The sequence below is a fragment of the Trichosurus vulpecula genome, chromosome 3 (genome assembly GCF_011100635.1).
Source record: "Trichosurus vulpecula isolate mTriVul1 chromosome 3, mTriVul1.pri, whole genome shotgun sequence".
In the NCBI taxonomy this organism is placed as follows: domain Eukaryota; kingdom Metazoa; phylum Chordata; class Mammalia; order Diprotodontia; family Phalangeridae; genus Trichosurus; species Trichosurus vulpecula.
Genome location: NC_050575.1, coordinates 363,305,409 through 363,332,283, shown reverse-complemented (window position 1 = coordinate 363,332,283; position 26,875 = coordinate 363,305,409). Strand labels below are relative to the sequence as shown.

The 26,875-nt window shown below is 39.2% G+C and overlaps 1 protein-coding gene and 1 pseudogene across 1 annotated transcript; one reads left to right on the top strand and one right to left on the bottom strand.

Moving 5' to 3' along the window:
• Positions 1-26,875, bottom strand: part of LOC118841651 — a 1,013,973-nt pseudogene that overhangs the window by 698,716 nt on the left and 288,382 nt on the right.
• On the top strand, positions 21,354-23,329 carry LOC118841319 (olfactory receptor 1361-like). The gene is made up of 2 exons (XM_036748702.1): positions 21,354-21,388; positions 22,384-23,329. The coding sequence occupies exons 1-2, from the start codon at positions 21,354-21,356 to the stop codon at positions 23,327-23,329; spliced, it is 981 nt and encodes a 326-aa protein (XP_036604597.1).

Genomic DNA, 26,875 nt, shown 5'->3' with positions numbered 1-26,875 from the left:
CATAGGAAATAAGGAGAGGAATATATGTGTCCTCAAGGCTATAGGAACCAAAAGGATTCTGAGTCCTTACCTAGATAGACAGAATGTGGAGAATGAGCAGGGCAGCTTTAATCATCGGCAGAAGAGATCTTTGTTCAAATAAAGACTGCTCAATGAGATCCCTTCCAACTCTGAGATTTTGTGATTCTGTAATCTCTGAGAGTAATATCTCCATCACTCTCAGGAAATTATTATTTAATGCCCAGGGATCCCTTCTCAGTAACCGCATTCTACATACTGAGCCCTATGACATAGAACACAGCCACACTGTAGTCTCAGGAAATCCTGCTTGACAAACCTTAGTATCCTCTGAAAAATCCATGTAATTAACATTCATACAGAATCAAGAAGTAATGGAACTCAACAAGGCACCCAGGCCATGCAGCATTCTACACCAAAATCCCATTCTTACATAAAAGTGGTCCAACTTCAACATAACTTTAAAAAAGGATCCATTTCAACCCAGGTGATGGTCTTTAAGGGTGCTCTTGTTCTGCCTTATTCAACATGATTGTCAATGATTTGCATGAAAAAATGGTCATAAAATTTGCAGTTGGAATGGAATGAGGAAAGATAGCTAATATGTTGGATGAATCAGGATCCAAAAAGAACTCTACATGCAAAATAAAAAACCTGAATTAAATTACTTAGACAGAAAATGTATAAATTATATACTCTCTGTAAGGCCCTGTGCTAAGTGCTAGTGCTAGTGATGCAAATATAAGCAAATAAGACTATCTGTGACCCCAAGGACCTTTTATACTAGTATGGGAAGATGATACATAAAGGTTTGCTGTAGGTGAGGGATAAGGATGATGGCCAGAGTAGAGGCAGCATGATGAGGAGATGGCCAGTAAATAGTCCATGGAGACCTGGTTTCTGGGGAGATAAGGCAGCAAATTACAATACATCTCACTCACTTTCATTCACCCTTTCAAAATGAAAGTGTAGATTATCACCTTATCAGATTAACATTAAGAACTAGGTGACTAAGGGGAAGAATTGAAGTTTGTTGGGTAAAGAAGTGGAAGAACTTACTGTAAGCAGCACAGGGGATAAATATAAGGGAACAAATATCAATTCCAACTGGTTCAAAAAATCAATTGCAAATGTATAAAATCAATGAGACATGACTTAACAATGACATCATATGAAAAAGAATTGAAGGTTTCTGGGATAATCAGCTCTGCCTTAGTCAATGTCATGCCCTCAGGCTGAGCTAATATAGTACGGAATGAGGGAGGTGAAAGTCCTGTTGCCCTGTACCCTGATTAGACCCCTCCTATAATTGCATGTTTAGCTCTGGACAGCACATGTTAAGGGGTACATTTAATTGACAAAATGACACATGTTTCCAAACAAGGAAATCAGTAGGGTAAAGCATCTTGAACTAGGTTCTACGAGGAATGGTGAAGGAATTCATATGTGTTTTTCTTGGAGAAATTTAGTTGGATTGTCCAATTTCTTTAAATTCTTGAAGGACTCTTACAGAAGTGGAAGCAGCCTTATTCTGTGGCTCAAGAGAGCAGGTTTCCAAGAAGGAGTTAGAGGTAGAACTTTTCCAGCTAAATCTTAAGACGTAGTTCCTAACAATCCCACAGATTGCCTCTTGGTCGAGGGACTTTCCTACCACTGTAGATGTTCACATAAAAAGTAGATAACCATCCATAAGCAGTGCAGTGGATGGAACCCTGCATCCTAAGATTCTCTGAATATACTGAATGCATACAGAATCTATAATTTAAGACATTGGTATTTAGAATCTTTGCTCTATACAAGATTTGATCTCAGGGTCCAACCCTTTCCCCTCTCCAAGACACTGAAGAGAGAATTCCATTCAAAAATAAAAGTACAATTTGCACTTTAGTAACATATCTGTGTGAATACTGTTTACTTTCACACGCGCACACACACACACACACACATACACACACACACACATTCATTAATCTGTACTTCCATATGTGAGAAGGTGAATGGAAGAATGAGGGTAAGCTTTTCTGCAATATACTGCCTCAGTATGTCTCCACTCTCACAGCTAAGGGTTGGTCCATCCTTACCTTTAATTTCTGGATATGATGCAGCAGTAATGTCTGCATTGCTTCCTTCCTTTGTCTTGCAAAGAGAGCTATGATTCAGCCCATTGCAAGAATGTAAGACAGAAAAAGAAGAAGAAATTCATCCCCTACCCATCTGTGTCTCATGGGCCTGTGCAGAAGAAAGAACACATTATAAAAACAAAAATCAGGTTGAACCAACCTTTGTCCAGAAAGACCAGGACATCTGAAAATTCAGGGACCAGTATCTCAGCAGATTTAGTCCTGAGATTCACTCATCCTGTTTGGGGATATTTTTGGAAAACCAAGGATGACTAAACTGGGCAAAATAAACTTTGTGTAGAGACATCCTCAGTCCCTAAAACAACCCTTGGAGGAGCTGTTGATGGATATTAGGTTGATTAGTGACAGCGACATCACATTCCCCAATCATGTCACTTCTTTTCCCTTGGGGTAGGTCAAAGACATGTCTTCTTCTGAGTGTAGGTAGGGACACACTCTCCAGCCACATCATGAAGCCATTTGTGGGTGGTATTAGCCTCAGGGTCTCTGAGAAGTATCACATCATTTGATATTTATATGCCACTTGAGACATTCCAGATCTCCAGGGGATCCGTGAATTTGGATGGGAAAAATAGATCTTTATTTTCCCTAACTTTTGATTTCCTTTGTAACTTTGTGTATATTTTATGCTTTTAAAATATTCTGAGAAGAGATCCATAGACTTCCCCAAACTGCCAAAAGGGTCCATATCGCGACACAATATAAGAACTCCAGCTTCAATCTATTATCTCCTTTGACCCTCTCAATAATCTCCTTTGATTGAATGAGTACCTTTTGTTATTTATATGACAGGTGGGGAAACTCAGCTCCACAGATGGAAAATTTGTTCCATATCACATAACTAGTCAACCAACTAGATGTGGAATCCAGGCTTCCTCACCATATCACACTTCCACTCTCAGATAAATCTGCAGGCCTGGGCTATCTAAATGATTCCTCCACTGAAATGCCCTTACCCTATCCCACAGAATCCATTAGCTGCTGGTATTTTGTTTCATCCTCCCTACTCCAAACTCTTGATTCAAAGGATGCTTCTAATTTATCTTAGATAATGATTCAGCAGTTAATTCTAGGATTGTAGATATTTCAAAGACTCATACATTAATGACCCTTCTCCAAGCTAACACCATATTCCTCATGAAAGAATCCAACCTGTCCTTCAAAGACCAGCCCAAATTCCTTCTCCTTCAGAAAATTTTCCCTGATTCCTGCCATCCAGAAGTGATCCTTAAATTCTTCTGAATTCTCAAAATGCTATTTGAATTTATCGTATTCTACCTTGTGATTTCATTATTTGAGACTCTCCTACTAGACTGGAAGCTACCTGGGGGTGTGGGGGAAGGGATTGTGGCCTATTCATATCTTTATTCACCCTAGTATCCATCATAGAGCTTAGCACATAGCTTAGCACATCACTAAAAGTCAAATGTTAAATGAAGATAAAATTGGAAAAGTAGGGTGGGGCTGGATTATATGAGCATCTAACTACCAGTCTGTGCAATTGTACTTAATCTAGGCATTGGCAAGCTAGTGCAAGTACTAGAGGGATAGATTAGAGGGAGAAGAGACAATGGGTATAGAAACCAACTGAGAAACTATTTCAAGGGTCTATTTTGGGGGGGGCGGTGCAGAGCCAAGATGGCATCTGGAAAGCAGGGACTTGCTTAAGGTCTCCCGCAAATCCCTCCAAACACCTGTAAAAATGGCTCTGAACAAATGCTAGAGCTGCAGAACCCATGAAATAGCAGAGGGAAACAGGTCTCCAGCCCAGGAGAGTCTGGATGGTCGCTGGGAAGGGTCTATCGTATGGTGCTGGGTGCAGAGCACAGCGCATTGTAGGCTGCACCAGGACAGACCAGGCCGGGAGTCAGCTGGCAGAACAGGCCCTAGGGCCAGGAATCATTGAGTTGCGGCAGTTACCAGACTTCTCAACCCACAAATGTCAAAGAGCAGGTTAGTATGAAACTGTGGGATTGAGTTTAGAGCAGTCCGGCTACAAGCCCTGGCATGGTGGAGGTGGCACAGCGTTGGCAGCAGCAGCAGCAGGAAGTTCCTGAGGCTTCTTCCAGAGCTCCTACATCAGCTGCTTCCTGAGTCCCTGGCTCACACAGTAAGAGGAATCTAGCCGCAGATCAGAGCAGGAGTGCAAGGAGCGCTTTGTGTGCACAAAGGAAGTTTCTCTTGCTATGCCCTGCTTGTATCTGGACTGTGGTCCTGGTTGGTGGTTCTTGGGGGAGGAGGAGCACTACTGTCACAGAGTTTGGGGTGACAGTGGAGTAGGTGGAGTAGAAGTAGATCTGAAAACAGCAGTGCTTGGACCCTAAAGCTTAGGACAAAGTACTCTTTACTCTACAAGCAGTCATGCACAGACAAAAAGCTCAAGGGTCAAGTATTTGCCTGGGAACATGAACAGGCAGCAAAAACACTCAGACTCAAACTCAAACTATAGATTCCTTTTTTGGTGACAAAGAAGATCAAAACATACTGCCAGAAAAAGTCTACAAAGTCAAAGAGCCTGCATCAAAAGCCTCCAAGAAAAATATGAATTGGTCTCAGGCCATGGAAGAGCTCAAGAAGCATTTGGAAAAGCAAGTAAGAGAAATAAAGGAAAAATTGGGAAGAGAAATGAGAGTGATGCAATAAAACCATGAAAAACCAGTCAATGACTTGCTAAAGGAGACCCAAAAGATGCTGAAGAAAATAACCCTTTAAAGAATAGACTAACCCAAATGGCAAAAGAGCTCCAAAAAGCCAATGAGGAGAAAAAGGCCTTGAAAGGCAGAATTAGCCAAAGGGAAAAGGAGGTACAAAAGACCACTGAAGAAAATACTGCCTTAAAAATTAGTTTGGAGCAAGTGGAAGCTAGTGACTTTATGAGAAATCAAGATATTATAAAGCAGAACCAAAGGAATGAAAAAATGGAAGACTATGTGAAATATCTCATTGGAAAAACCACTGACCTGGAGGATAGATCCAGAAGAAATAATTTAAAAATTATTGGACTACCTAAAAGCCATAATCATAAAAAGAGCCTAGACATCAAGAAATTATCAAGGAAATTGTCGTGATATTCTAGAACCAGAGGGTGAAATAGAAATTGAAAGAATCCAATGATCGCTTCCTGAAAAAGATCCCAGAAAGAAAACTCCTGGGAATATTTTCACCAAATTCCAGAGTTTCCAGGTCAAGGAGAAAATACTGCAAGCAGCCAGAAAGAAAAAAATTGAATATTGTGGAAACACAAGATCTAGCAGCTTCTACATTAAGGGATCAAAGGGCTTGGAATATCATATTCCAGAGGTCAAAGGAGCTAGGATTAAAACCAAGAATCACCTATCCACCAAATGTGAATATAGTGCTCCAAGGCAAAATATGGATTTTCAATAAAATAGAGGACTTTCAAGCTTTCTCAATGAAAAGACCAGAGCTGAATAGAAAATTTACCTTCAAATACAAGAATCAAGAGAAGCATGAAAAGGTAAACAAGAAAGAGAATTCATAAGGGACTTACTAAATTTGAATTGTTTTGTTTACATTCCTACATGAAAAGATGAGGTGTGTAATTCATGAGACCTTTCTCAGTATTAATGTAGTTGAAAGGAATATGTGTATATATAGACAGACAGCACAGGGAGAGTTGAATATGAAGTGATGATATCTTAAAAAAACAAATTTAGGGGGTGAAAGAGGAATATACTGAGAGAGGGAGAAAAGGAGAGATAGAATGGGGTAAATTATCTCACAGAAAAGTGGCAAGAAAAAGCAGTTCTGTTGGAAGGGGAGAGGGGGCAGGTGAGGGGGAATGAGTGAATCTTGCTCTCATCAGATTCAACTTGAGGATGGAATAACATACACACTCAATTGGATATCTTACTCCACAGGAAATTAAGGGGAAGGATATAAAAGGGGGGGATGATAGAAGGGAGGGCAGATAGGTGGAGGAGGTAATCAAAAGCAAACACTCTTGAAAAGGGACAAGGTCAAGGGAGAAAATTGAATAAAGGGAGACAGGATAGGATGGAAGGAAATATAGTTAGCCTTTCACAACATGTGTATTGTGGAAGTGTTTTACATAATGAGACAGGTGTGACTGATGTTGAATCACTTGTCTTCCTAGGGAGGGTGGGTGGGAAGGGAAGAGGGGAGAGAATTTGGAACGCAAAGTTTTAAAAGCGGATGCTCAAAAAAAAATTGTTTTGCATGCAGCTCAGGAACAGGATATATAGTGAATGAGGCATAGAAGTCTATCCTGCACTGCAAGAAAGTAAGGGGAAAGGGGAAGGCGAGGAATGGGGTGACAGAAGGGAGGGCTGACTGGAGAATGAGGCAATCAGAATATATGCCATCTTGGAATGGGGGGAGGGTAGAAATGGGGAGAAAATTTGTAACTCAAAATCTTGTGTAAATCAATGTTGAAAACTAAAATATTAAATGAAAATGATAAAATTCAAAAAATACTATGTTAAAAAAAAACAAATGGAGGAACAAACATTGACTTTTTCCTCCACTAACTACAAACTTGAGTTATGTGAACTATTCACATCTAGATGAGAGAAGGGAATTGACTCTGGTAACCCTTGGTGCTCCTCCTCTTTGGGAAAGAAGCCTGGACCATGGGGTAATGCCATATATCTGGAGGGCTATCTAGGTTTCTGAGGGAGGTGGAGCTAATTAGAGAGGGAGTGTCCTTGACTGCTTCTGTATATGCTCCCCTTCAAGTGCTATGTGGGGGGAAACAAAGACTGTCTTATATTCAAAAAAAGGAGTCTATTTGGGGTGCCATGAGAATTTTGGACCAGAGGGGTAGCCATAGGAACCAAAAAGACCAGACAAATACAAGATAGTAAAAGGAATATTTGGAAGCCTCAGTGGACCTTATTTATATCTATAATTGTATCTTCCTCTTCGGGTTCCCTGCTTTGGGCGAGTGCTTTCTCACAGAGCAGGCAATTAAAAATATTATTGAATTGAATTGGGGAGATTCATAAGACTCAGGATGGGACTTAGTGATTGCTGTGCCATCATCAGAGCACGGCATAATTTCCACCACTGCAGGACTAATGAGGCCCTATGGACATTCTTCTCCCTTTACCCATAGGTTCCTCTGTTTGAGCAGAAAATTATCACCCAGGGGCACCTTTTTGCAATCCAATTAAGTTAACTCAGAAGAAGAATGTATGGTTTCTCCTGAGTGATTGTAACTAGGAACTAAGCCCAACAGCCCTTCTGTACAAATGTGTCCCAGGATGGCCAGAGACAAAGTCCCCCCAGTAGCAGAAGTGGATAATTCTAATTAACATCAATTTAAAAAAAATCATAGAGCTCCATGAGAACATGAAATGTCATCTCCAAGTTAAGACCACGTGCATTTAGGGTAGATAGCACTCTCAAGAAATGGATAGAGTGCTAGACCTAGGAAGATGAGTTCAAATCCAGCCTCAGACACTTACTGGCTGTGTACCCCTAGGAAAGCCACTTATCTTCCATCTTCCTCAGTTTCCTCATTTGTAAAATAGGAATAACAATAGCATCTACACCCCAGGGGTTTGTGAGGACCAAATGAGTTGAAATAAGTAAAGCATTTTGCAAACCTTAAAGTCCCATATAAAAGGCAGCTATTGTAATTATTAGGCTATGCCATCAGGTCATATGCCTTCTGGTGCTTCTTTACTTCATGCTTGATAATTGTGTTTCTCATTGTGGCCTTCATGACTCAATGATGGTCAAAATCTGTCACCTTGGCTTTGCCTTCCCTGGCTTCAATCCACTTGGTCCAGCCTGTAGTTCTCTGTTTTGAAATGATATCTTCTTTCCCCCAAGCAGCCTGGACATACTTCTGACAATCATCACATGGGACTTGCAAACAAAGTCTATGAGTTGCATACATTCAAATATCATAGTGTAAGTCCTCACACCACTGCACAGGCCATCAACACAAGCCTATTCTGATTAACAACATGACCAGTTTGCCTGCTTGTGGCCAAAATGAAATGGAGGCCACCCAATCAATTTCCACATGGAGCTCAAATACCATATTATTGATGAGCAAGAAGGAATGGAAGGAGACATACTTCATACAATACCACCAATTGTATCCACTTATAATTTAAATGAATGTGCATAACATACATGTAATAGCTTCCTGGTTTCTTCTACATCCCTTTCCATTTCTAATTTGTCCATTCATCCATGTATTTGTATAAATATATTGCCAATAATATAGTCACTAGTAAGTTCATACACTGTTCTGCAAGACACTTAGAATCTCAGAGTGTGAATGGACCTCAAAGACTACCTAGCCAGGGAATCTTAGACTTTTTGTGTCAAGAACCCCTTTGGCAGTCTGGCAAAGCCTATGGACTCATTCTCAGAATAATGTATTTAAACTCAAAATATAAAGTACATAAAATGAAAACCATCTACATCAAAATATAGTTATCAACATGTTTTTTTAAAAAGTTCAGCTCCCTCAAGTCCTGAGTCTGATCTATGCCTGAAGGTCAATCTCCTGTACAATATTTCTAACAATTTCTTCTCTCAACTAACTCATCAACTACCCTGCATCAGGCCCTCATTATCTCTTCTTTGGATTATTGCAATAACCTTTTGAATGGACTTCCTACCTCAAGTCTCTTCCATCCTATACATACAACTGCCAAAACAATATTCCTAAAATATAGATCTTACCATGTCATTCCCCTATTCTATAAACTGCCATAGCTCCCTATTACTCTTAGAATCAGTTATGCTGGGGGGCATAGCTAAGATGGTGGCTGGAAAGCAAGGATTTCATGAGCTCCCTGCCAAGTCCCTCTAAAAACCTATAAAAATGTCTCTGAACAAATTCTAGAATTGCAGAACCCACAAAATAGCAGAGGAAAGCGGGGATCCAGCCCCAAGACAGCCTGGATGGTCACTGGGTGAGGTCTATCGGGCATGGAGCTGGGAGCAGGAGGGAAGCTGAGCCCAGCATGATGCGTGTGGACTAACCAGACCGGGAGCTGGGCAGGGCGGCCCCTAGCACCCTGAATCAGTGACCTGTGGCTGTTACCAGATTTCTCAACCCACAAACACTAAAGACAACAGAAAAGAACTGCAGGACCCATGAAATATCAGAGGGAAGCAGGGATCCAGCCCAGGACAGCCTGGATGGTCTCTGGGTAATGTCTACCATGCATGGAGCTGAGAGCGGAGGGGAGCGGAGCAGAGTCCAGCACGGGCAGCGGCAGGACCAACCAGAGCAGGAGCTGGGCATAGCAGGCCCTAGCACCCTGAATCAGTGAGGTGTGGCAGTTACCAGACTTCTCAATCCACAAACACCAAAGACAATGGAGAAGGTTAGTGGGAAAAGCTGCCGGGGACAGAGTGGAAAGAGTTCCTGGTTCAGCCACTGCCCTGGGGGCAGCAGAGGTGGGGCAGCTAAATGAACTACAGTTGTAGTTGCTTCCGGCCCCAGGCCCACCTGGTGGGAGGAATTAACTGGTGGATCAGAGCAGGAGTCAGAGCCTGCATAAGAAATTGAAAGAATCCACAGATTGCCTCCTCAAATAGATCCCAAAAAGAAAACTCCTAGGAATATTGTTGCCAAATTTCAGAGCTCCCAGATCAAGGAGAAAATACTGCAAGCAGCCAGAAAGAAACAATTTGAGTATTGTGGAAATACAATCAGAATAACACAGGATCTAGCAGCTTCTACATTAAGAGATCAAAGGGCTTGGAATATGATATTCTGGAGGTCAATGGAGCTAGGATTAAAACCAAGAATCACCTACCCAGCAAAACTGAGTAAAATGCTCCAAGGCAAAATATGGATTTTCAATAAAATAGAGAACTTTCAAGCTTTCTCAGTGAAAAGACCAGAACTGAATAGAAAATTTGAATTTCAAGCACAAGATTCAAGAGAAGCATGAAAAGGTAATCAAGAAAAAGAACAAGAAAAAGAAATCGCAAGAGATTTACCAAAGTTGAACTGTTTTGTTTACATTCCTACATGGAAAGGTGATGTGTATGATTCGTGAGACCTCAATATTAGGGTAGCTGAAGGGAGTATGCATATGTATATATGTATGTATGTATGTATATAGACAGAGGGCACAGGGAGAGTTGAATATGAAGGGATGATATCTAAAAAAAATCAAATTAAGGGAGGAGAGAGGAATATATTGAGAGAGGGAGAAAGGGAGAGATAGAGAGACAGAATGGGGTAAATCATCTTGCATAAAAGTTGCAAGAAAAAGCAGTTCTGTAGGAAGGGAAGAGGAGGCAGGTGAGGGGGAATGAGTGAATCTTGTTCTCATCAGATTTGACCTAAGGAGGGAATACCATACACACTCAATGGGGTATCTTATCCCATAGGAAAGAAGGAGGAAGAAGATAAAAAAGGGGGGATGATAGAAGGGAGGGCAGATGGAAGAGGAGGAAATCAAAAGCAAACACCTTTGAAAAGGCACAGGGTCAAGGGTGAAAATTCAATAAAGGGGGATAGGTTAGGAAGGAGCAAAATATAGTTAGTCTTTCACAACATGAGTAAGGTGGAAGGGTTTTACATAATGATACGCATGTGGCCTATGTTGAATTTTGACTTCTTAGGGAGGGTGGGTGGGAAGGGAAGAGGGGAGAAAATCTGGAACTCAAAGTTTTTAAAAACAGATGTTCAAAAACAAAAAAAAAGTTTTTGCATGCAACTTGGAAATAAGATACACAGGCAATGGGACATGGAAATTTATCTTGAAAGGAAGGGAAATGGGGACGGGAGGGGAGTGGGGTGACAGAAGAGAGGGCTGACTGGGGAACGGGGCAACCAGAATATACACCATCTTGGAGTGGGGGGATGGTAGAAATGGGTAGAAAATTCATAATTCAAACTCTTGTGAAAACCAATGCTGAAAACTAAATATATCAAACAAATTAAATAAAAAAGAACCAAAAAAAAGAATCAGTTACACTAGTTCTTAAAGACCTTCACAATCTAGCTCCACCTCATCCTTTCCAGATTAATTTTACTATACTTCTATCTAGCCAAACTCACCTTGTAAAAGATGCTCCATCTCCCACCTCCATCCCTTTGTACAGGCTCTCCCCCAAGCCTGCCATATGCTCCTGTCTCACCTGTGCCTATCATAATGCACGGTTTCCTTCAAAGCTCAGCTCAAGTAACATTCTCATATAAGGCCTTTTCTGATCCCCCAGCTTCTAGTGCACTCTCCCAAATTACTTTGTATCTATTATGCATATTTTTATATCTACTTAAATATGTATGTGTTGCACATATTGTCTCCCTAATGTAAGTAAGCTCCTTCAGAGAAGAGGCTTATTTCATCTTTGTAGTCCTATTATGTGATAACGTGGTACTCAGTAGTGAGGGGGCCAGTGAGGGGGAAAGAGTGAATCTTGTTCTCGTCAGATTTGACCTGAGGAGGGAATACCATACACACTCAACTGGGTATCTTACCCCACAGTAAAGAAGAAGGAAGAAGATAAAAAGGAGGGATGATAGAAGGGAAGGGAGATAGGGGGAGGAGGTAATCAAAAACAAACACCTTCAAAAAGGGACATGATCAAGGGAGAAAATTCAATAAAGGGGAAGGAGCAAAATATAGTTAGTCTTTCACAACATGAATATTGTGGAAAGGTTTTACATAATAATACATATGTGGCCTATGTTGAAATGCTTGCCTTCTTGGAGGGGGTGGGTGGGGAGGGAAGAGGGGAGAGAATTTGGAACTCACAGTATTAAAACCAGATGTTCAAAAAAAAAAGTTTTTGCATGCAACTTGGAAATAAGATGCACAGGCAATGGGTCATAGAAATTTATCTATAGAAAAGGGGATAGGATGGGAGTGGAGTGACAGAAGGGAGGGCTGACTGGGGAATGGGGCAACCAGAATATATGCCATCTTGGAGTGAGGAGGGTGTAGAAATGGGGAGAAAATTCGTAATTCAAACTCTTGTGAAAATCAATGCTGAAAACTAAATATGTTAAATAAATAAATAAAAAATAAAAGAGGCAAGTAAATGTTTTTACAGTAGAGGGGAAGAAGGCGGAGGAAACGGGGAGTGAGGGAACCTTCCTCTCAGAACTGGCTCAAAGAGGGAATAACATACACACTCAATTGGATATCGAAATCTATCTTACCCTACAGGAAAGTAGGAGGGGAAGGGGATGAGGGAAGTGGTGATAGAAGAGAAGGCAGATTGAGGGAGAGGATAGTCAGATGCAAAACACTTTTGAGGAGGGACAAGTGTGGAATGGAGAGAGTGAATAGAATAAACAGGGTAGAAGAATAGGATGGAGGGAAATACAGTTAGCAATAATAATTGTGGGGAAAGAATTTGAAGCAAGTTTCTCTGATAAAGGCCTCATCTCTCAAACATATAAAAAACTGAATCAAATTTCTAAAAATAAGAGTCATTCCCCAATTGATAAATGATCAAAAGATATGATAAGTTTTTAGAAGAAATAATCAAAACTATCTATAGTCATATGAAAAAACACTCACTATTGATTGGAGAAATGCAAATTAAAATGATTCTGAGGTACTATCTCATGTCTATTAGATTGGATAATAGGACAGAAAAGGTAAATGACAAATGTTGGAGAGGATGTGGGAAAAATTAGATATTAATGCACTGTGATGGTGTTATGAACTGATTCGAATATTCTGTTGTGCAGCACTTCTAAAACTATGGGTCACAACACCATATGCAGTCACATAACTGAATGTGAGGGTCATGAAAAATTTGGCAATGATAAAAGGTTTCTGAATAAGCAACAACCAAAAATTAATTCCAAATCAACCATGTAATGAATCTGAGGTGTTTCTGGCAGTGCTTGCCCATGTTGCATCACACAACTTCACAGCAGCCTAGGTTTCTAAATAGGCAGCATTCGCACTTCACGCTGCGCGTGTCGCCACACCACACAATGCCCAGGAATGCTGCCAGAAACACCTTGGCTCAGATTCTAGACTATTGTATGTTATTAATTTCAGTGTTTTTACTGTATGTATGAAATTGTCAAATGTACTTTGGCTTAGGATTAGGACAGACTTTCCAACAGTTTCTGAAATGGTCCTAAATATACTTCTGCCATTTTGTACTATGTATTAGTGCAAAGTGGTGTTCTCAGCATTGATGATTATAAAACTGAAATATCAATCAATTCTGAAAAACATTGAAGATGCTCTATGTCCTGCAGTATCAAATATTCCACTAGTATTTAATTCTTTATGTAAAAATAAACAAGAACCTCCATCTCATTTGTATGCAAATTTGCTTTGGTCTTTAATAAATGGTAAAATTATATGCATACCAAAGAATTGTCTTAAAATAAATTTCTTTATGATTCATTATCAGTAAATGTTTGATTTGTATATCTATTTTATATACCTATATATGCAAGGTCGTGTTAAAATTTCTTGGACAAAAACGGGCTGAGAGTGGAAGTTTAAGAAGCCCTGTTATAGAGTAATTTGGAACTATGCCCAAAGGGCTATAAAATCAGGCATACTTTTTGACCTAGCTATACCACTACTAGGTCTATATTCCAAAAGATATAAAAAACCAAAAGGAAAAGGACTTATATGTACAAAAATATTTATTGCAACTCTTTTTCTGGGGGCAAAGAATTAGAAATTAGGTTGATGCCCATCAATTGGGGAATGGCTGAGCAAGTTGTGCTATGTGAATATGATGGCATCCTATTGTAGTATAAGAAATAATGAGCAGGATGCTCTCAGAAAAACCTGAAAAGACTTGCACAGGCTGATGGAACGTGAAATGGACTGCATACAAAGTAACAGCAATATTGTAATGTGATCAGCTGTGAATAAATTAGCTATTCTTAGCAATACAATGATCTAAGACAACTCTGAAGGACTTCTGATGAAAAAATGCTATCCATCCCCAGAGAAAGAACTGATGGTATCTGAATAGAGATTGAAGCATACTTTCTTTCAACTTTATTTATTTTTCTTAATTTTCATCCATTTTTTCCACAACATGACTATTATTGTTATGCTTTGCATGACTACACGTGTATAACCTATATCAAATTGTTTACCTTCTTTCAACAGGGGGTGAGGGTGGGGAGGGAGGAAGGGAGAGAATTTGGAACTCAAAGTTTTGAAAACAAATGTTAAAAATTGCTTTTACGTGTAACTGGAGAAAAATACAACACTAAGTAAATAAGAAAAAAAAGATGTGACACTTTGAATTAAACATAATACTTTCAATGCATTCTGACCAGGGACAAGCACATCTGGACAATTGCACATCTTGATATAGACATTGTTCCTCTCTCAAGGCAGCATAAAGGTCACATTATCACATCATATTGAGCCTGCTGTCCACCAGAACCCCTAGTACTATTTTCCATCCATGCTCTTCCTCACTTCTGTACTCTAAGTTTTGTTAAGGGTAAGGCTTTACATTTATCTCTATTCAGTTTCTTTTTATCACATACAGCTCATTTCTCTAGCATGTCCAATACACCAATGTGTGGCTCAGTCTGGGAACATGAGTGACCTGGAGGCAGTGCTTCTGTCCTCCAACTGCTCAGAGTTTCAGGACTAGAAGGGACAGAGAGAAGGCAAAGCTTTGAAATAAAGACTTAAGCTTCCAGGAAGTAGCTTGAAGTTCAGGTAGTGTTGACTCCTATATTTTGCTGCTATATACGACTCCTATATGCTGCTCCCTACATTTTGACTCCCTAAACCCAGGGAACCCTTCTTTGATTGGTAATGGTTATCTTACTCACCTCAGCCTTTCTAGCATCATCCCATAGCCTCTATAATAACCAAGATGGCCTGGCGTTTGGATTCAATATTCTTCACTCCTCTCTTTAGCCTCTTTGCAGTTTACAAATTTTCTGTCGCCCTGTCTGATGTCCTTAAGTACTAACACATTTGAACCTTGCTTCTGGAAGGCCATGAAACAGTTCTCTAAATTCCCAAAATAGATGACCTTGTATAACTGTAGTACTAGTCTGTCATACTGTGAAAGACCAGACAGTACCAACAGCAACGATATCAGATGTCTGATAAATTAGCCATACTATAGGAAATATTTGAGACCTTGAAATACATAAATTCCTTGCTCAGATATTACTTGGAAGAGGGTGGCCTTGGCCCCAGGTAGCAGAGATTACTCTATCTTCAATCAGGGGTAAAGATGCCTCATGAATTGCTATTCACCCTTCATTCATTTTCTTAAGTCAAGCATTAGTTATGCACTTAGTATGTGCAGGCATTTATTAAGCAACTACAAATTGCTAGTCTTAGAGCATATGAAGACAAAACTTATGAAGTCCCTGCTCCATGGAGCTTACATTACATTGGAAGTGGGAAGTGGTTAGGCTAGGATCTGGACCACCCATCCTACTTGGGACTAGAGGTGAAGTACAATGAGAAATCAGTCTGCTTTCAATATGACATGTCATTTTTTAAAACTCTGTTTCTATACTGACTGTCACTCTCCATACTGTTTCTCACTGCCTTCAGACATTAAGATCAAATTTTAAGGGTCTCAATTATTATTGTTCTTGGTTATGATAGTTACAATGGCATTTGCCAACTTTGCTGCAGGCCCAGAGACATCTCACTGGTAGTTCAATGCAGATCCTTGATTGAAAAAACCAAATCCCTATAGAAGGGAAGAAATATTGTGAACATAAACATGAACTTAACCTCCCTATTTCCTGGTAGTACTAGGGAACAGTTTTCTAGTAATCCCAGTCCCATCAGTGCACCGGGCTCAGGGAACATCAGTTTGCACAATTTTAATATTGAAAAACACATACCTTGCCCCAATTGTATCTCATGTCCTGCCATAGGTGATATCCACTTCCTATACCAGGACACCTTAATTTTAGAGTTCTATAAAAAGGAGATATAGCAGAGAATGTCTCCCAAATATGGCAGATATGGCCCCCTATTAGGTTATTCAATTGTATAGCCTTGTTCCAAGAGTCTCAGTCTAGATCTCTTCATTGACCAGGCCAGAGATAGTGTTCCTATGGAAGATGTTGGAGAAGAACTGAACAGAGGAGTCTATCTGGCACACCTTTTTCCCTGCTGGAGGACTGTTTTGGAATTTTTATAATGGTCTCTTAAATGTTCCCCTGCCTCAAGTCTCTACTTTCTCCATACCATCTGCCACACTGCTACCAAAGGTATTTTCCAAAAGCAAAGGTTCTAACCATGTTACTCTCCTACTCACAAAAGCTTCAGTGGCTCCCTATAGCACCTAGAAAAACATATAAACTCATATTTGGTCATGAAAGCCCTTAACTATCTGGCTTCAGCCTCTCCAGGTTTGTTACATTTTCCTCCCTTGCTCTTAATGCAATAATTCAATCTAACTGATCTTTCTGGTTCGTTACTGAGGAATCCCATCTCCCATCTATGTCTGTGCCTTTGTACCAGCTGTCCCCACACCTCCATGCCTGGAATTTTCTCCCTCCTCCCCTCTACTTTGTAGAATTCCTCATCCTCATCAAAGATCAGTTCTAATGCCACCATCAACATGAGACATAACTGCTAATGTCCCTCCCCCAATTTCTTTTATTTCACTTTGTATACATTTACAAGTCACTTATATGGTGTTTCCACTGATCAAATGTAAGATCCTTGACAGCAGGGACAGTTTCATTTTTGTTTTTGTATCCTCAGTGCCTTGCACAGTTCCTGGCACATAGCAGGTGTTCAATAAATGCTTACTGATTGATTGACTGGAACTCCAGGGCTATTTGTCAAAAAGTGGAGACGTGAATCTCTGTCAAGTCTCTATATACAATCACCCTCTGAAGCCATGATCTCCTGCACTTGATACTCAGTCTGATGGACTACTTGACAGGGCCAGTAATATTCACCAGATTGAATATCTGTGGGGCATGGAGCTTGGCCCTGGTTCAAAATGCCAATAATTTGAAGTCAACTTTCTGAGCACGGTAAAACTTGAATGAACACTATTGAATGAATCTATACCATTTGGGTTGTAAGACACCTCAGAAGTTTTTCAGAGATTTTAAAAACCTCCTCCAAGACCTATTGTACTAAGGGGTAGTACATGGTCTTGGTAATATCTTCATATTCCCGAAACCCTCTAAAGCACACAAAAGGGGTAGGTGCCACCTTAGAATATTTACACCAGCACCAATTTGTTAATTAGGATTGGTCAAAATTAGAGAAAATAATAATGGAATATGATTCATGGAGCATATGGCAAGTTGGCACAAATCCATGTAAGATACAGGTCATACCACAAAGAGGCGACCCCCAACTCCACAAAGGATCTATAATGGTTCCTTTACTTTGTGGAGATATTAAAGTGACTTTCTCCCTGGGTTCTCTACCCTTACAGTACCATTCATTGATTTGTTAAAAAAACACCACTGACTTTTCAGTGGACAAAGGAGGCAGAGGGTTCATTTAACAAACTGAGGAACTAGCTCAACTTACCCTCTATTGTTAGACGTGTTTGGATTCACTAAAACAAAACTGAAAATAATATATACATATATATGTATATATAGATATGTATATATACATATGTATATGTAATAGTCTGAAGCTTAGGGAGTCATTCTTTGGGGAGTGACAACGTTTATATTTTTAATTTTGTAGAGGTGGCTGAGTTAACTAGAAAAAAGCAGGGACTAACACACGGAACGCCAGCACCATGTTGGCATAGGACACTAACATCTACAGAATAAAATCCTAAGTTTCTGGGAAATAGCTCAAGGTTAGATAACGTGTCAGTTCTCTTATAGTTCTTGATTTATTGCTTCCTACACTTGAGCAACTTGAGACTTCCACTTGAGGATCCTTGACTGATACTAGTTGTCCTGCTCAACCAAGCCTCTTACATATTGGCAGTTGAGGTGGGGGGAGCTCAAAATGAATTCTGTCCACTCCCCTCTTCTCTCAAGTCCTGCTTTCTCTTACCTCACCCAACAATTACCTTGGCCCAAGTGTTTTCCTAATTACTCCCATGTGTCAGCCATGCCCAAGGGAGAACATGGCACCAAAGACTTTAGAATTTTCATTCTACAATCTGATACTCCTGTCTTGTCTTCTTCACATTAGACAACATGCTAGGATGAATGAGAGCGAAAACTTGAATGCCTGGGTGGTGCCCTCAAAAGGAAGTTCAAAAGATGGAAGGTTTTGATTGGAAAGATATTGGGTTCTATTTTGAACATGTTGAGTTTCAGATGCCTACACTGCACTGGTCAAGCTATAGTACACATCTGAAATATAGTGCTAATTCTGGAAACTATGCCATAAGTTTATTGACAAGAATAGAGTAATGTGGATGGTCGGGGGCTTCAAACCATGCCATATTAAGATTAGTTGAAGGAGCAAACCTTCTTTAGCTTCTAGAAATAAAATTTTGTGGAAACATAACAAATGTCTTCAAATATCTGGAAGCCTGATATATGCAGTAAAGGTTAGACTTATTCTGTGTGACCAAAGTGGAATTCATAGAAAGTGATTTTTTTATTAATTTAAGAAAGAAGTTCCCAACAATTTGAGCTATTTGAAATGGAATGCATTGCTTTGTGAAGTAGTGAGTTACCTGTCATTGACTACATCCAAAAAGAGAAGGACCACTTGTCAGGGATCTTTTGACAGAATTTACACATCTTGTAATGATAAGGGGGAGGCAGGCTAGATGACCTCTAAGGTCCCTTCTAAATCCAAGATTCATATAATCATAGAAGGAATTATAAATAGAATTCTAAATAAAAAAGGGACCCTGGAGATCATCTAATTCAATCCCCTCTTTCTGGAAAAAAATCTCAGGCTCTAAGAGGGACAATGACTTGACAAAGTAATAGTGAGTGGCCAAGTTAGACCTAGAATTCTAGTCACTTCCATGTATTAACATGAAAGCCATAGGAGGGATGAATATAGCAGGGACATTATTCCTTCTTTATCATTAATGAAGTGCTATGAGTATGAAATCTCAGAGGTTTATGACATTGGTAAATATTCCCACCACAAGCACAACATAGAATTCCATTGGGACACAAGAACTAGGTCCACCCTATCTTGTCCAAGGACCAAGAGTCTCTCTTTCTATGTCATCTACTCCAGGGAGAATTTAGAATTTCTCTGGGCCCTCAACCTCTGGATGGCTTTGAATTTCCCATTACCTGGAGGAAAGAAGTAGGAGAAACAGAGCCAGTGATTTAAATGACAATGTCTGAGGTCTTTACAAACCATCCAGGTAAGGCCTAGAGAAACAGCAGCCTTCAAACACACATATATACACACACACACACAACTCATGTTCAGACAGACAAATAGATAATAAGCATGACTATGCACAGACACACACATACAGCTCCCTTTTCTAGTCCAGATTAAAGTCAGTGAGAAATTATATCTCAGGCAATCCTAGCCTGCCTCTTACGCCCACGAAGAATAAAACACAATATACAGCAGAGAATAGAAGAACTGGGGCAGTGGCTCAGTTACTATTTGGTAAAAACAAGTCTAGACTGTGGTCCTTGAGAGAGAATCCTAGAACTCACAGCTGGGAGGAACTTTAAACATCATCTAGTCCCAAACTTTCATTTTTAAAGAAATTGAAGACCAAAAGAGAACAGCTTGACTAGCCTAAGGCCATATAGGTAGTTAGAGCTGCTATCAAAACCAGGTTTTCTAGATCCAAATTCAATGGTCTGCCCATTACAATTAAACAGGATTGTCTCATACTAGGGCTAGATGGAAATCAGAGAAATTTCCCATTTCTATTTTAAAGAAAGTCTAGATTTTTCTGGAAATTGAAACTCCTATCAAGAGACCCCACTGTACCTTTTCTGCTATATTCTTCATTTTTCCTCCAATGTGCACCCTCCATTCCAGTTAGGCTGTTCTCATTTTCCCTTCCTCAATACTTTGTGTTTCTCCACCTACAATATGTGGTGTACCCTATTTCCCTCTGTCCAAAGGTAACTGAATACTACCTATTCTCTCTGATCCATCCAGGCTACAATGAGCTTTCCCTTGTTTGGATTCATATAGCATGTGTTGTGTGACCTAGCCAAGGAACTCTCGAACTCTAAAGTCCCCCCTTGCTCTAATATTCTGTGAATCTGTAGCCCTAAAGTTCTCCTACATTTTAAAAGCAACATGGGAAAGTAAGTTTCTTCTGACAGGAAAATATGTCCTCCACAGAGAAGTGTGCTACATACCTTTCTCTTAACCTTTTCTCTACTGTATAATGGAAGATATATCATTCTGAAGGACATGAATCTTATGGAGACTGACAGACTGAGAAAGAAAACAGTAACAGGAAGAAATATTCAAAGCGAATCACCTAAAGCCAGCAACTATGAAAATCTGCAAGGAAACTTTGATGTGGAATCACCATAAGACTGTGTACAAACCATCTAGAAGTCTCAGAGCAATGTAGCAGCCTCACAAGGAGATTTGGGTGAGTTAGGAAATAGTATTCATATCTAAGTATATTGAAAGGAAACCAAAGTTAGGTCATAAAATCATAAGATCATAAGATTTAGATCTTAGATTGTAGCTTAAGAAGTGGATGGGTCCCTAGAGGTCATCTAGTACAACTCCTTCAGTTTAAAAATAAGAAACTGAGGCACAGAGAGGTTGAGTGATTTGTTTGAGGTCAAAAAAAATAGTAAAGACTTGAACCTAGGTCACCAAGTTCAAAAATCTAGCTTTTTTACTACATCATACAGTTGTAGCTGATAAAAACCTAAGGTTCATATTTAAAAAGAATTTTAAGGTAATTGGTTCAAATTAACACTATTGGCCAGATATTACAAGTATTATGAATCCCATGTGTTGCAAACCAAGGTTCGTGGAGACTAAGAGACTTGCTCAAGGTCATGCAATTAACAAGCTGTAATGTTTATTAAAATAAAGACTAAAATCCAAGTCTTCAGATTCCAAATACAATAATCTTCCCTGTATGCCTCACAGTTCTTCTCCCACATTGATTGTTTAATTTTAAAAAATAGAAGCATCAAATTTTATTTAGTATATTAACTTTATAGAAACTATGAAATAATTTATCACCTTGATATTTTTGGCTGCTTTAATAGTTATGTTGTTAAAATTAAAAAGGCAGCAGTATAAAATCTGTAGTTATGAACTGAATCTCAACTAAAGACCTAACTTGTAGATTAGATCCAGTGAACTGAAGCAAATAACACCAATGAAGTTTATCTGTTTATATTTAGCTATGTCTACATACCTACCTATCTATTTATCTATCATTTATTCTTTCAATCTGTGCCTGTGATTTCATCATTTCATGAAATTCCCAGAGTGAAAAATTTCTCTACCAGTGCAGATTTTACTTGGACTTTCACTCCCATAACTTATATTCTCAGACATTGACTAACCATGACTCTAGAGGACTGCTGAATCAACATGTTGACCATCTCCTGACAAAATGATAATAGATCCTGGGTACAAAATGAGACATGTTTTTGGATGTGGCCATGTGAGAATATGTTTTGCTTGATGGTATATTTGTTACAATAGTTTTCTTTCTGTTTATTTCAATGATTTGAGTGCAGTGGAATAAAAAGAAAGAATTTTTAATTGAAACAAATATAATGTAATTTAAAATAAAATGAAACATGTTGGGAGATGACACTTACAGTCCTACAGAACTACTTGAGGATATACTAAAAGGTTAAATACCTATGGTCACACAGCTAGTATATTTGAGAGACTGGATTTAAGTAAATCTAGGGCTTTCTGAATCAGGGCAGCCTCTCACTACCAACAATAGATTGTGTAAGCTTCAAGAAAAGGTCTTAAGAGTGTGGAGGTGGAGTGTAGAAGTATAAACGAGGGTGAGAGGGACACAAATTTATATGTTCAACTCATCACAAGAATGATACAGATATATGTCCTTTATGAACATTGTAAAGACTGTTCACAACACCAATTACTAAGAGAACTTATTTGTTTCTCCATGCAGGACAACTTACATTGTGTCTTTATTTACTGCCTTTAAATCAGTACTGTATGCATAACCAAATCCTCAACTCCCTGACATGAGTGTTTGATCATTAGTTTAAAAGGTTAGACTGATTTTCCTGTGAAAATAATGCCAAATGAAGAAACATCTTGGATTTGAGGGAATGCAAGACAACAGGTTCCTAAACAAAAAATGAGAGTAACTATTAAAACTCTATTATCTTTTGTTGATTGAGCTATATTTTTCCTCTGACAGATATGGACAAAGAAAACCAAACCATTATCTTTGAATTCCTTCTCCTGGGGCTCTCCAGTCAGCTAGAACATCAGCGATTTATCTTCTGGCTATTCTTGTGTGTATATCTTATCACCGTGATTGGGAACCTGCTCATCATGCTGGCCATTGGTTTGGACGCCCGAATCCACTCACCCATGTACTTCTTCCTGGCCAACCTCTCTTTTGTTGACATTTGCTTTTCATCAGTTACAATCCCCAAGATGTTGGTAAACCACATAATGAGAAGTAACTCTATCTCTTATGTGGAGTGCATGACCCAAATGTATTTCTTTATTACTTTTATAAACATGGATGGGTTTCTTCTGGTGGTAATGGCTTATGACCGATACATGGCCATTTGCCGCCCACTCCAATATACCACAGTAATGCGCCCTGGCCTTTGCATCCTTCTGGTGGCCATATCCTGGGTCATCACTAATCTGCATGCACTCTTACACACCCTGCTAATGGCTCAATTGTCTTTCTGTGCTGACAACACCATTCCCCATTTCTTCTGTGATCCCTACCCAGTTCGAAAGCTCTCCTGTTCAGATACCTTCATCAGTGATTTGATGGTGTTCACTGTGGGTGGAGTGGTTTTCATTACACCATTCACATGCATTGTGATTTCTTATGTCCTCATATTCTCCAATGTGATAAAGATCCCATCTACCCAAGGAATACAGAAAGCCCTGTCCACATGTGGTTCCCACCTCACTGTGGTTTCCCTCTTCTATGGGGCCATAATGGGGATCTATCTGCGCCCCTCATCCTCATACTCAGCTGTGGACACAGTGGCCACAGTTATCTTTACTGTGGTTACCCCCATGCTTAACCCTTTTATCTATAGCCTGAGAAATCAGGACATAAAGCTAGCTCTACAGAGACTGATTCTTGCAAAAGCGGTCTTGCAGATGCCTTAGAATCAAAGAACTCAATTTAATTCAACAAACATTTAGTATCAAGCAAAGTGTTTATTAAGCACTTAAACAAGGACCTGGGGCAGCAAAGACAGAAATAAAACTATCCCTCCCCTCAAGAAGCTTACATTCTATTGGAGAAAACAAAATATACATATATAAATTAATATAAAATATATACAAATTAAATACAAATTAGTTTCAGGGGGCATTAGAAGCTGGTAGATTCAGGAAAGATATCAAGTAAAAGATGGCATCTCAGCAGAGCTTTAAAGAAAGTCATTCTAAGGTTAGAAGATAATCTTTTACAAAACTTATGCTCTTCACCCTGCAAGTGAATTGTTATATAGGATCTTATTACTTATTAAAAGCAGTGATGCAGAGGTGAGGAAGTATGGAGGACAACTAGTACAAAAGCATAAAGATGGAAGATGGAATGACATGTATGGAAAACAGCAAGTAGGCTGGTTTGTTTGCAATGGTTGCAAAAGACTAATGGGCAATGTGCTCATTGTGGAAAAACAGGCAGCAGCCAGATTACAGTGGACTTTTAGTACCAAACAATGAAATTTGTCCTAGGATAAGGGCTATAAACCTTTTTGTGTATGATGGAATAATTTGGCATTCTGATGAAATCTATGGACCCCTTTTCAGAATAATGTTCATAAATACATAGGATTACAAAGGAAATTGTGTTGGAGGAAAAAATATCAAATACATATGTATGTATTATGTACATATATGTGTATACATATATGTATATATATATAATTGTTTATAGAAAGTGTTCAAATATCTGTCATAGAGGGAGTAGAAAAGCACTAGAAATTTTTGAATGAAGGAGTGCCATGGTCAAAGCTATGCTTTAAGAATATCTCTTTCACAGTTTGGGAAAATAGATTGGAGACATGAGAGACTTGAGGTAAGAAGAACTTTTAGGAGGCTATTGAAATATTCCAGATCAATTTGGAGTGGTAGCAATGGGAGTAGAGAAATGGCAATGGATATTAGAGATACAATGGAGGTAAAATAGGTAATGCTTGGTAACTAATTGGACATAGAGAGGGTAAGGTAGAGTAAAGAAGAAAGGATGACACCAAGTATGCAAACCTGAGTAAGTAAAGTGATGGTGATGCCCTCAAATGATGTCAGTCAGTCAATCAGTAAGCATTTATTAAGTGCCTACCATTTTCCTGGTCCTCTGCTAAGTGTTGAGGATACAAAGAAAAATAAAAGATGGTCCCTTCTCTCAAGGAGTTCACAATTTAATGGGAGATATAAATTAAAACTGCCATGTACAAACAAGCTATATACAGGTTAACTTAGAAAAAATGAACAGAGGGAAGGCAGTAGAATTAGGAGAGATAAGAAAAGGTTTCCTATAGAAGGTGAGATTTTAGCTGAGACTTGAAGGAAGCCAGGGAAGTTGGAAGGCAGAAATGTCACAGATGGGATGGAGGATGAGATGGAGTTTTCGTAAGGAATGTACTATTTGAGATCCATAACTTCCCATGCCTTTGTGTATTCTCCTGGTCTATCTGTCCCTAGAAGACCTGTATCTCACCTCCACCATAGTGCCCAGAGACCTCCATGCCCTAATGACAGGACATCAGGCTATTACCCATAGAGCCTGTATGACCTTGGTCTTCTTATTCGGATTGCAGGAATCATGGACAGCAATACTTTAGCTATGTAATAGTCTGTCCCATTGAGGCTTCACCAGGGCTGAAAGGCCAGGAGGGTAAAAAGCCTTGCAATGTAAAGGGGGAAGGTTTAAGATTCAGAATAAATATTGCACACTTCAGGATGGGTCTGAGGTTTCACCATATGAAGAGATCAACAAAGAACCAGATTGCAGTCAAACTTTTGCCTCTAGCTAGCCATCTGTATAAGACCCCAAATGTCTTTCTTTTTCATTTCCAAAGTCTAGAAAATATAACTGAATTGAAACTGATCAACACAAGCCAAGGCTGAGTGCCTTATTGAAAGAAGGATTATCAAATAACAGAGACTAGAAATCTCCTGCATGAAGTGGGAAACCTCAGAGCCGAGGGTCTAAAGGAGTCAGAGAGAAGAAGCTTCTGTTAATACCACATTAAAGTTATTGCCATGGGGCCTATATGAACATAACTATGACACACTTTTCACGCGAATAAAATCAGATCTAAATAAATGGAAAAATATCAGTTGCTCATGGTTAGGCCGAGCTAATATAATAAAAATGACAATTTTACCTAAATTAATCTGTCTATTCAGTGCCATACCAATCAAACTACCAAAAAATTATTTTACTGAGCTGGACAAAATAATAACAAAATTCATCTGGAAAAATAAGAGGTCTAGAATATCTAGGGTATTAATGAAAAGACATGCTAGAGAAGGTGGCCTTGCCATACCAGATATTAAACTGTACTACAGAGCAGCAGTCATCAAAACTGCCTGGTACTGGTTAAGAAATAGGAGTGTGGATCAGTGGAATAGGATAGGTACACAAGTAGGAGAAATCAACAAGTTTAGCAATCTACTCTTTGATAAACCCAAAGAGGCCAGCTTCTGGGCTAATAATTCACTATTTCAGAAAAACTGTTGGGAAAATTGGAAAATGGTAGGGAAGAAACTGGGCATAGACCAATATCTCACACCATACACCAAATAAAGTCAAAATGGGTTCATGATTTAGGAGTAAAAGCTGATACTATAAGTAATTTGAGAAAGCAAGGAATAGTTTACTTATCAGAATTATTGGAAAAGTAAAGAATTCATGACCCAACAAGAGATAGAGAGCATTACAAAATGCACGATAGATAATTTTGATTATGTTAAATTGAAAGGTTTTTGTACAAAAAAAGCCAATGCAACAAGAATTAGGAGGGAAGCAGAAAATTGGGAGAAAATCTTTGCAACTAGTTTCTCTGATAAAGGCCTCATTTCTAAAATATACAGGGAACTGAGCCAAATATATAGGAATACAAGCCGTTCCCCAATTGAGAAATGGTCAAAGGATATGAACAGGCAGTTTTCAGAGGAAGAAATTAAAGCTATCTATAGGCATATGAAAAAATGCTCTGGATCACTACTGATTAGAGAAATGCAAATCAAAACAACTCTTAGATACCACATCTCTCCTGTCAGATTGGCTAAAATAGCAAAACAGGAAAATGATAAATGCTGGAAAGGATGTGGGAAAATTGGAACATTGTTGCATTGCTGGTGGAGTTATGAGCTGATTCAGCCATTTTGGAGAGCAATTTGGAACTATGCCCAAAGGGCTATAAAAATGTTCATACCCTTTGACCCAGCAATACCACTTCTAGGGTTGTATCCCAAAGAAATCACACAAGCGGGAAAAGGACCCATATGTACAAGGATATTTATAGCGGCTCTTTCTGTGTTAGCCAAGAATTGGAAATCAAAGGGATGCCCATCAATTGGGGAATGGCTGAACAAGCTGTGGTATATGAAGGTGATGGAATACTATTGTGCCATAAGAAATGGGGATGATGCAGACTTCGTAACAACCTGGAAAAACCTACATGATATAATGCTGAG